Raw genomic sequence first — 12,497 nt, forward strand, 5'->3', positions numbered from 1 at the left:
GAAAACATCGGAACAAATTTTTAAATGGGTGCTGTCTTAATAAATAAAAGGCAGATTTGCAGTTTAAACAACATTCTAGCCTGAAAAACCCTTAAAACTATATTCCGTGACACAACAACAGTGGTATTTCGAAAATTATAGTGGGTTTAAGTTTTCTCCTTCGTCATTTGGTTCGCTGGGAGAAATGCTGCCTATCTAGAACGCGCAGAGACAAGTGAAGTGATACAACTAGAATGTTTGTGTTTCTTTCCTTACATTTGTAATTGGTAAATCCATTTTTAGCCCCTATAATCCAGTCCTAAACAACAGATGGGCCATTCCCGACTCTCTGATTGATTCATTTTCTGGATGTTTCAATATATAATACCTAATGCATGACAGAACATCTGTTTTTGTTGATGACCAGTATATTAAACCATTTAAGCTTTAAATACATACCTGACCCTAATTAGACTCTTCTAAATAATCGTAATGGCTACATTTGGTGGTTAGCCAGTTTTTTTTTTTTTCAGCCTTATTATTGACCATTTAAATGTGCTGCTCACTGTCACATGATCATGTTGTATCTCTTCAGGGACATGGCTGCCAGCATTGAAATTATGCAGCTAGACTTTGAGATGGAGAACTTCACCAGCCAATCAGTCACCAGAAGAATCAACTGGAATATTGATTACCGGGGTCAGAATCCAGCCTCGGATGCAGAGAAGGTGGTCACGGAGCTGACGGTTGTGCAGAAGGACATTCAAGCCATCATTCCACTTTCAATGGTAAGAAGTTTTTCCTATTGGGCACCTAGGGTCGTAAAGTATGTGAAATGAGATTGCACTTCAGTCTATTTTAAATATAATTTAACTTGTCAAATCAGTAATACAATAGATCACAATAGTTACCGCCCACTTTTTCAGCAGCCTTGGTTCTGCAATCATTTTCTTCTTAGGCATTTCAAAAAGCTTTATAATGAGGAGTCATAAAACTGAAACAAAAAAATAAAAATTGTATTGGAAGCAAAAAAAAAAAAAAAGTAAAAAGAAGCAAAAAGTTTCTGAAAATCAGACAAAAAAAATATCAGCCTGCAAAAATTCATGACAGTTCTGCTCACTGCAATTACATTTTTATGGTAACGGCAACTGTTTCATCAGAAAATCTGCAGTCGCTCTTGAATTTTAAAAAATGATATGGAAATCACATTGAAGTTTGGGTTCTACAGAAGCATATTCTATAACACAACAACTTTAGAGCTCAGGGTAGGCCGACTTTAATAGGTTTATACTTTATCAGCATGCCCATATGACATCACTGGCCACACATAATTGGAATGCCTGTCAATCACAAAATATCACGCAAATAACCCTTGCATGTTTGTTTGTTAATAATTTTGGCTTATTTGATGAAACATTGAACTACCAATGAGAGTGCAGTACTTTCAGCTCCAAAATAAAGGTCAGCAGATTCCATCTAGACCCAGTTAATAATAAAAATCAGTTATTAAAGGGTCATGAAAACTCTAGAACACATTTTTTGAGCTGTGAACAGATATGTATAGGCTGCACATCATTGAAAACATTAAAGGTACTCATTAATTTTATTTAAAAGTTCAAATTAGTTATTTTTGCATTTTTCAGAGCAATTTCTATCTTCCGGTTTGAAAGTCGGAGCTACGTCACAAAATCTGACGTCATCGTGTACTACCGGCAAGATCCGGAATGCTGGTTGGCTCCAAGTATGGGCTCATCAAACATGCTGACGTCAACAGTTTCTACATTTATTCATGATGAAAAAGAACATTCAATCCAATCACTGCGCTGTAGTATGCATAAGATTATAATTGCGGCATTATGCATGAGGAAGTATCACTTCTCTTGCCTTTGTCTCTCTTGTCATTCAGAGACATATCGTTGGTGTTCGTTTCCTCAGTGTACAACACAATGTGTTTTCCTGCGACGTGACCAGAGCTGAAGTTTGGGTGCATGTGGATTGTTTTGCTGTAATCTACCAGCACAAATGGAAAAAATGTTCGCATGAGATTGCATTACAGCGGAGAATTCAAATGTCACAAAAGTGCGGCTCATTCACCTCTGCGTTCGGACATGTGAGCCGTGTATATGTTTCTCTCAGCACAGCAAGCACATGAGTGTTGTTTGTATTTTGCCCACGATGCGGTCAGAACTGGAGTTTGAATACGAACACATGAAAAATACGATTGTTATGGTATATATGCGGAGCGCGCATATGATCGGTTTCAGCACGGAGCTTCGCGTTGTGTTTAACAACACTAGCCACGTGGCTCATATCTCATTCAGAATAAAGTATCCGTGTTTAAAGTTTTTATATATTAATATTCATTATTCTCTATAATGAGTGTGTTCTATGTCTGTGTTTCATGGTTGTTCAACCAGGTTGTTTTAACTGTAGTGTGTTATATATTACACTTAGTTAATATATTTTAAATGTACTAAAATTAAACTTCATCATTACAAATATGAAATTAAAAATATTTAAATATATGCCATAAATTTCAATAGAGATTGCATATTTTATATATTTTAGTTTACCATAAATCCTTGTCATTCGTATATTTTTAACTATGTTCTTAAAAGCAAATAGAAGTAAATATGAAATTTCAAATAATAATAATGTGCTTAAGTCCTTCCTAAGTGGGTCAAAAAAAAAAAGTTCCACTAATTACATTTAATACATTTATATATAGTACATTTTATGTTTGAAAGCATTACATTAAAGGGTTAGTTCACCCAAAAATGAAAATTAGGTCATTAATGACCCTCATGTCGTTCCAAACCCGTAAGACCTCCGTTCATCTCAGAACACAGTTTAAGATATTTTAGATTTAGTCCAAGATTTTCTGTCCCTCCATTGAAAATGTATGTACGGTATACTGTCCATGTCCAGAAAGGTAATAAAACATCATCAAAGTAGTCCATGTGACATCACTGGGTTAGTTAGAAGGTTTTTGACGCATCTAAAATACATTTTGGTCCAAAAATAACAAAAACTACGACTTTATTCAGCATTGTCTTCTCTTCCGGGTCTGTCTATATCCGCTTTCAATCCACAGTAACGCTGCTGCTTCTTCTTCTTCTACGGCGGTTGGCATCCAGCTTATTGATGCATTACCGCCCCCTTCTGCTAAACTGCTGAACTCTGCTGAACTAACCCTTTAAAGGTGCAGTGTGTAAATTTTAGCGGCATCTAGCAGTGAGTTTGAGAATTGCAATATAGAGGAGCTACGGTGGCCAACACAGGATAAACATGTCATCGTCTGAGACAGCAGAGAGAAGCCAGTCAAGCAAACATGCTCTGTAGAGTAATTTGTCCATTTAGGGCTACTGTAGAAACATGCCAGCACAAATGGTGACTTAACTTGTAAAGGGATCCTTGGTATATGGGATAGAAATGGCTCATTCTAAGGTAATAAAAACATAACGGTTCATTATGTAAGGTCTTTATACACCACTAAAAACATAGTTATGTATATTATATTGCCTTTCTGTCAGTAGATCCTCCTAAAATTTACACATCGCACCTTTAAATTCACACCTCAGGATATTCTTTTGATATATATTATTTCTGTACTATATACTCTCTTTAAAAGTATGCTAAAGTGAATTATTTTTCACAAGGGTATTATAAGATATGCCAGAAAAGACCTCATTCACACTTTCACTGTAGAATTTTTAAGGTCATATGTCTATATAAAGGGCTAGCAAGGATTTGTCATGCTCACGCCAGAAGTACAGTAAGAAGCTAAATTTTTCACCTATTAAAATTCATCTCTGGTTGGTTGAGGCCACTTGCTTTCCCGCAAAAATATTTGTGTATGCTTAAACTCTAGCATGAATCAGTACATGGGGACCAGGTGCAGCAGAAAAAAAAAAAAAAAACGTTTGCTTCATGTAGAGCTGCTTTGACCTGTCTGTATCCTCCATCCCCCCTGAAACCTATCGGTGTGTTTCAAAAGCCCTGTGCCGGCAGAATATAGCGGTTCAAATAACAAGAAGTGAATACAAAACAAGAGGGTCATGAGGGAAATACTAAAAACTGCAGCAGTGCAGGAGCTAAGGCCTCAATTTTTCACTATACCTCCTTTCATGCACACACACAAAGAATCCAAGAACAGGTTTAAGCTCTGTTCCAAAACCTAGTCAGCTGCATCAGTAGGCAGTATTTTAAGACATCATAGGTGGGCTCCTCACATGAAGGCTGTTCCAAAATGTGGTCAGTTTAATTATGCTGCTTCCTAAAATACTTTATTTTAGCCAAATTCTAATGCAACACCACATTTATTCTTTACAGAGAAGGTGATCCCAGTATGCACCAAAACAAAGTACAGAAAAATATGTCCAAGATCGTTGAGAAAAGATTGTTAAGATCCTTTAATTATATTTATAATTAATTAAAGACTGAAAGTAATAGCTTATAAAATATTAGTCCCTCACACAGTAATCCCAGTAAATTACTGTAAAATTACTAGAACGACTTTTCCAATAAAGACACAAATGTGCTGTTCACATCATTCCATCTTTTTACTGCTAAGATACCATTCACACATCAGTACCAAAATACCTGTAAACTCTGTGATGATCACACAGAATGTGGGTTTTGCTCTTAAAAACACAAGACTCATAATAGTCACTATAGTATTGCTGTTACTATAGTATGCAATAACTGCAGAGCCGCAGCGCTGATTGTCACGCATCCAGACAAAGATGTTTGATGCAGATGATCACTTAAATAACATTTAATAAACACCCTAATACATAGAAACATCAGCATGAAACTTCTACACAAAACAAAGAACAGAAGACAGCTGAGGGTTTAAATACACCTTGTCAATTAGAGATCGGTGAGACTCTAATCAACTGAACAATGAATAACTATGACAAGGAAAACGGAACAGAAAAACTTCAAATTAAAGCCGGTTTTCCACCATTGGCTAAACCGTTCTCTTTGCTTAACTGCTCCATTCCATGCCAATTTGGGCCAGCCACTATGGATATGGTTTCTTTTTTCACTGTTGCCCTGATATCAGAGCTCTTTGGAATGCAAAAAAAAAATTTAAAAAAAATGCATCAGTCATATATATAACATACATAACTTTACCTCATGTAAACGCAATACTTTGATCAAATGAATGTGATTAAGTTCATAATCGTAGTAACCATAATCTCATTAAGCTAGGTGGTGTACACCGATTTTAATCACAATAAACAGGCATGTAAACACATTAATTGCATTATTCCCGCTCTGACCAAAGTGCACATGTCCTCGGATGTACACGGATGCCCTGTGTTGTAATTTGTGTTTACATTGCTCAACTAGCACGCTTAGCCAGCTAGAGAGAAACTGGCAGCCAAGCAGCAGACAAGTGACCAATCCTGAGTGGTGACGTCACTTCATGGATTCTACCAGCACGGTTAGCCAACCGTACAGAAAATTCTGGGCCGAGAACTGTTTGTAATCATGCCGTGCCGTACCAGGCTCAAGTAGAAATTAGGGCTGCACGATATATCGCATGAGATTGTCACGCGCATTTCGTCAGTAAAGCCGGTTCCCTGATTACCGTAGATCACTGACAACCGTAGATCACTGACAAGCTACGCATTATCGCGTTCATATCGCAGATGAATCGCCTTTGATAATGAACGCGATATTGCGTAGCTTGTCAGTGAACTACGGCTCTGTCTATTAAATGCCGCTCCATTTGAAAGCAGGTGATGGCGATTTAGCAGTAATCAGGGAACCGGCTTTACTGACGAAATGCGCGTGAAAATCGCATGCGATATATCGCCCAGCCCTAGTAGAAATACAACTGGAACCATTCCTAACCGTTCTTAGAACCGTTTGGCCCAACGGTGGAAAAGCGGCTTAAGAGTCCCAAAATACATAGACCAAACTGTGACACTGATGAATGGAAAAGAAGGCAGGGTCTCGAGATCGAGACGTGGCGCAACAGTCAGACGTCTGTCTAGCACGTTTACATTGAAAAACAATGGAGTGGTGCAGGGATGACATTTTTGTAGGCCAACCCGGAAGTTAGCATCACCCTGGTTCCCTTGCAAATGCCCACTAAGATTTTTCCATTGGCTTTTGGATTATTGCAAAAAAATTCGCTCTGTGACTAACAAAAGCTTATGGTTCTTGTACATTTAGTTCCTCTTGATAATCTTCACAAATGATCACAACTTTTATGAATTTAGAAGCGTAAATACAATCAGCAGAAATCAAAAGCTAAACTTAGGCAATGAACAAACTACACCATGGCCTCGTAACTTCAGCGTTCACCATCACTAAGCTTCCGACAACTCTTTCAGTCTTTGTTTAAAAACAAAGTTTGAGTTATAATAGTTTGGAAGAGCGTGATTATAAAGAAAACTAGGCTGTGAAAGTGGACTTGTGAGTTAATCCATTCAGCTGATGACGTTTAATGTCCCGACGACCTATGTAGTCACAATTAGCCACTTGTTAGCAACCGCCTTTTACAAGACAAGTAAAAGCTTTAAAAAAAAAAAATCACAGGAGGATATTACTGATGTATTTTATATCATAGAATAAAATGTGAAAATATTTTTAGCATGTGTTCACCACAGACCTTATTTCAAGCATTTAACCAAAAACCCATTGACTTCAGGGTAATGAACCGGAAGTGCTAAAATGCTAACTCATTTCCGACACCACTCCATTAAAAGCAGCCGAACTTACCGTAAACGGCTCCAACAGAGCTTTATGATTGGCCCAAAACAGACTTCTTAAATAAGCATGTTCTGACCTCATATGTTCTCATACCAGTAATCCTGTTCTTTGTTCACAAACAGCATCATACCGGTAATTTACTGATAATGCTATCATACCAGGAAATTGCTAGAACTGATTTACTGGTATTTTTGAAAAGCTCCTGTTCACACATGATCTCTTACTGGGAATTTACCGGTAAATCAGGTCTTTTTATATAAATTTTAGGCTACGTAGACCATTCCAAATCAGTCATTACGAGGGTCTATATCAATTAGGAGACTGCCAGAGAGTGCAGTTGTCTATTTAGGCAGTAGACACTAGGAGGCAGCTCACTAGGTTTTGCAGCTAAAGTGTTAGACACACACGGATGTGTTCAATAGCTGGAAGATATGGGATATACACAATATGCCATGTGTTTATGTGGGCTTTGCATGAAAAGACCTTCTTTATAAATTTTCTAAATACTCAAGAGGTCTGTTCACCCTCATTGGGGGATTTGTAAGTAGGAAGCAATCAGAGAGGCTCATATAAGAGGTGTTTATAGACACAACAATGGCAGAACCTATATGCTGTATGCCAAGCCTATGAAATGAATCCTGCACTGGTGGCGAGCAAATCCCACTTCATACACCTACGGAGCCACATTCACGTTCATTCAGAGCATCTAATGAGTATCCTACATACAGAGCAGATGCACACATACAGATACAACACCATGCATATACACACACAATAGGCAGCACAATTGTATTTCTTTTGAATTTCTGAATGATCACATGTATAAATCTCTGGATACAAAGCAGAGTGTGAGAGAGAGGGTGTATATAAAATGGGATCCAAAGTCTGACACCACACTGAAAATCAGAGATGTGAAATAAAAAATATAATGAACAAGATATGTTGTATTATATTATTGTCAGCAAGGCTGGAAATAAAAACAGAAAATAAAAGCAGGATCTAATCGCATGCAGTTCTTTAATTAAAATAAACTCAAAATTGCGCTACTTCAGATTATCTGGAGACAAAAATACGGGAAACAACAACACCTATTATGAGACGAGATCTGACAAGCAACAACTGAAACTGAGGGCTATATATACACCAAGAAACACTAGAAACTAAACAAGATAATTAACAAGACACAGGTGAGACACATGAGGGCAAATCAAAAACCATGGCAAGAGCTGAAAATGAACAAAGCAAGCACAGGAAACTGAACTGAGAACATGGCAAAACTAACTCAAAGTCCAACTGAAGCAAAACACAAACACAGAGCAGATGCTAACAATGAATCGACAATCGATTAATTGTTGATAATAATTTAATCGATAAAACTTATCGATGGCCAATTAAGCAAGGTCATCATTAGAGTGCTAATGTATTCTAAGTGAATTAATGTCTTCAAGCCATGCAATGGATTAGGTAGGCTAGCTGTTTATTTCAAAACATAATTACTAAACTAAGTGTCCGAGAAACCCTCCAAACAAACCAATTTTACTGAACATAAGAACTACTTGTATAAACGGCACAATAAAAGTACACTGAATAAATAAGTAATAAGATCTTGTTTGATGAGTGATGATCTTCCAGCGATGTTTCAGCTGCGCGCTCCTATTCTATGGCGCATAGTAAATCAAGACCTGTCAATCTGAGTGATCTAAACAATCCAACCCAGCTGTCTAATTGGTTTTTACACATCATTCCTAACCACTATACCTGAGATATAGTTTCCACACTTTGTCATGATCATGACATGATTGGATCCAATAGCTTTAGCCAAGCAGCATGTCATATCACTCCATGATCAACGCATGCTCTTATATTGTGTTTGGGCTCATTTGAGACCACCTGCTCTAAATAATGATATGCGATCTACTATCGTTTACTAATGTTTCACAAAGTTACAAACAAAAAATGTGGTGCAAATGTATCATGATACTGTTTACATGTGCATAAGCTGAGCTTTTCAAACAAATACTCGGTATAGTTTGATCTCTAACAAATATGCTTGTATTCTGCTAATTGAGAGCTTTCCAATGATATATGACACAAGTCTATCTGTACATATGACATTTTCATGTAAAGCAGTTATTTTTTCATGCTATGAAAATAGAGCACTAATATGTCAGCAAATTTAAAAGCATTTGTTAAGTGATGGTCATATTTCCTATATTCATTGTAAAGCCAAGCTTCTAAGCTTTTTTCCTTTTTAATGTACACACAGCACCCCATATTGACAGAAAAACACAGAATTGTTGACATTTTTTGCAGATTTATTAAAAAATAAAAACCGAAATATCACATGGTCCTAAGTATTCAGACCCTTTGCTCAGTATTTAGTAGAAGCACCCTTTTGATCTAATACAGCCATGAGTCTTTTTGGGAAAGATGCAACAAGTTTTTTCACACCTGGATTTGGGGATCCTCTGCCATTCCTCCTTGCAGATCCTCTCCAGTTCTGTCAGGTTGGATGGTAAACGTTGGTGGACAGCCATTTTTAGGTCTCTCCAGAGATGCTCAATTGGGTTTAAGTCAGGGCTCTGGCTGGGCCATTCAAAAACAGTCACAGAGTTGTTGTGAAGCCACTCCTTTGTTATTTTAGCTGTGTGCTTAGGGTCATTGTCTTGTTGGAAGGTAAACCTTCAGCCCAGTCTGAGGTCCTGAGCACTCTGGAGCAGAATTTTTTTTTGTAACCTTGGCCAGATCTGTGCCTTGCCACAATTCTGTCTCTGAGCTCTTCAGGCAGTTCCTTTGACCTCATGATTCTCATTTGCTCTGACATGCACTGTGAGCTGTAAGGTTTTATTTAGACAGGTGTGTGGCTTTCCTAATCAAGTCCAATCAGTATAATCAAACACAGCTGGACTCAAATGAAGGTGTAGAACCATCTCAAGGATGATCAGAAGAAATGGACAGAACCTGAGTTAAATATATGAGTGTCACAGCAAAAGGTCTGAATATTTAGGACCATGTGATATTTCAGTTTTTCTTTTTTTATAAATCTGCAAAAATGTCAACAATTCTGTGTTTTTCTGTCAATATGGGGTGCTGTGTGTACATTAATGAGGGAAAAAATGAACTTAAATGATTTTAGCAAATGGCTGCAATATAACAAAGAGTGAAAAATTTAAGGGGGTCTGAATACTTTCCGTACCCACTGTATGTTGGTTAAGCAAGTGGTTGTTAAGAAACATGATAACTTAGTATCCTCTTTGGATTTAAGAGGTTAAAGTTAATGATTAATTGATCATTAATTTAAATAACGATTTCTTACAGGAATTTATGTACATTTCTTAAGTAGAGCAATGGCAGAAGCAAACGCACACCTTTTGAGGTGCAAGTTAAAAAAAGAAATGTTGTAAATACAGAGTATAACTGCACACTCACAGTTTCGGCAGACAAGCAGCATTTGTCCAGGTACAACTTATTACAAAATGGAGAACACCATTAATAGAACCAACAATTACTCACAAGTGACATCAATGACATCAAAATCAGTGTCCAATAATAAAGGCTGCTTGTCTGCTGAAATGTTGGAAATAATAAAAATACTTAAGTGAGTGTGCAGTTGTACTCTGTCTTTTTAAATTTATGTAAATTGACATCCCTAGTGATACTTGTATTATATTATACTGTATGTCATCAAGGTAGAAACGGCAATGATATTGGAATTAGATTCCTATGAATTGAAGAAAATTAGAGCAGGTAAACATACTGATTTCTGCAAATGAAGGACATATTCTGGAAAATTCTGTTCTTAAATGTCAAATGTCATTTTTTTTTTTTTTTTCTATTTCAGTAGAGTCATTTTCAGAGGTGGTCTCAGATATTTGGCTCCTACAAATGAAACACTATGACTTATGTGTAACCCCAGCCATTTTTCCCAACAAGCTCAGTTTGGCCACAATTAGCCCTCTTACCTCACAAAGCTTGTCTCTCAACCTCCATTAATATGAACTGCTCTTTCAAGCCTGGCCAATGAGAGAGGCCTTTAACACTCACACAGGATCAGCTCTGCATGTTCCCTTGAAATAGCTCAGTTTTGGCATGTGAAGGCAGTCCTTGATATACACTCGGGGGACAGAGTATGTGTTGGCTACATGGGCTTTACTGCTGCTCCTGCTTCAATAGTACATCATAAATAAAATATGACATGGTCTTCCAATTGGGACTAGTATAATGGACACAAATGCACAGATCAGGGAATAATCCTGGTATATGAAAGAGGATGGATTCTGGATGTGAGGTCATCATGACCTTATGTTTTTTCCTTAGGCTCTAAACCTGAGGGATAGATTAAGATTTTAACATTAACTTGGCCCCTTTTTAAAGAAAAATTGAACTTTATTTACTTTCTTAATCCTGTAAAATCTGACAAATTATAGCCAGAAAACAAAATATTATTTTTTAATCAGATTTTATATATATATATATATATATATATATATATATATATAGAGAGAGAGAGAGAGAGAGAGAGAGAGAGAGAGAGAGATCAGGCTTTTAATGGCAATTTATTGATCATAGCAAAAACATTTTTTTTCATCACATTTACAATCTTTGAAATTTTTTTTTTTTATTATTATTATTATTATTATTTAATTTTGATTTGTAATGGTGGAAAATAAATTACATGACCTTAGACAGTCATGAAAATAAATGAAAAATATGATACATGGCTTTAGGGTTAAACTCACTTTCTGGTATGGAACAGTTCCTTTCTACAATCTGTTACATTTCAGATGGAAAGAATCTAGTCTTGCCTTACACTGAAGGCTAAAAATCCTGTTTTACTCAGAAATATCAGACAGAATATCTTGTTTTATGTCTTGAAAGTCAAATTGGCTCTGAAAGCCATTTCATGTTGACTGTAAAATGCCCATAATTGACCACAGCACCACACATCCTTGTTAAAACCCATAAAGCATTTGCTGCTATACACCAAGCTGGTTATTCATAGTACAGTGCACAAAAACTGTAAGTTGCTCAGAAGAATCTCATCGTAAAGGCAGTCTATCACCTCAGCAGTGTCTTATATCAAATAGCCTGTATCTTTGGTATCCTTATGTCTGGATAAGAGGCTCGGGTTTACCTTGCTCTGACTGTGTGTGAAGTGTTTAATGGCTTGCAAAAGCTCCCTTGCTGTTATTTACGCCTAAAACTGTCTGTATCCATCTGAGCTGGCTGTTTCACCCATCATGTGAGACCACTCGGCTCTGGCTGTCTGTCACTGTAAATACTGCCCACAAGAGAATGATACTTCTATTTGCATTCCCAACCACACACTCACACAGTGCTGTCAACTTTAAAATGATTCAGAGTGAGGTTATGGGCTGGGGAAGCGTTGACCCCTCTCTTGTGTTAGAGCAGAGCGCTATATTACTATTATTAAAAAGTTATCAAAAGCCATGTTAATGTTTTGGGTTTTTTTATTTTTCATTTTATTCATGTATTTTTTTGACATGTATCATGGTATTACAATGAGAATCAAATATATCAAAGTACAGTGTTTAAAAAAAAAAAAAAAATTATAATAATAATAAAAATACCATGGTATGGTCTGTATAAAACCTTAAAGGGTTCTGCCAGGTGCTTCATATATAGAAAATTTTAGGGGTTCCCATGGATTTTTATTTTATAATTTAAGCAGCTCATACATAATCACAAGAAAAAAGTTAAATAACCTGTTAAACTTGAAAGTATTACGCAGTAATTTAAGAAATTTCTTCTTATGTAGAACCTTTTGG

The 12,497-nt window shown here is 36.6% G+C and overlaps 1 protein-coding gene across 2 annotated transcripts in view; it reads left to right on the forward strand.

Annotated features, from left to right (window-relative positions):
- The window catches only part of tmem132e (transmembrane protein 132E), a 415,507-nt gene that overhangs the window by 361,548 nt on the left and 41,462 nt on the right, over positions 1–12,497 (forward strand). For both annotated transcript variants that reach the window (XM_048189579.1, XM_048189578.1), the window contains exon 4: positions 575–767. In XM_048189579.1, the coding sequence (XP_048045536.1) occupies positions 575–767 (193 nt within the window). The remainder of the gene's footprint in view (positions 1–574; positions 768–12,497) is intronic.

This window comes from Megalobrama amblycephala, linkage group LG4, assembly GCF_018812025.1.
Source record: "Megalobrama amblycephala isolate DHTTF-2021 linkage group LG4, ASM1881202v1, whole genome shotgun sequence".
NCBI classification, from domain to species: Eukaryota; Metazoa; Chordata; class Actinopteri; order Cypriniformes; family Xenocyprididae; genus Megalobrama; species Megalobrama amblycephala.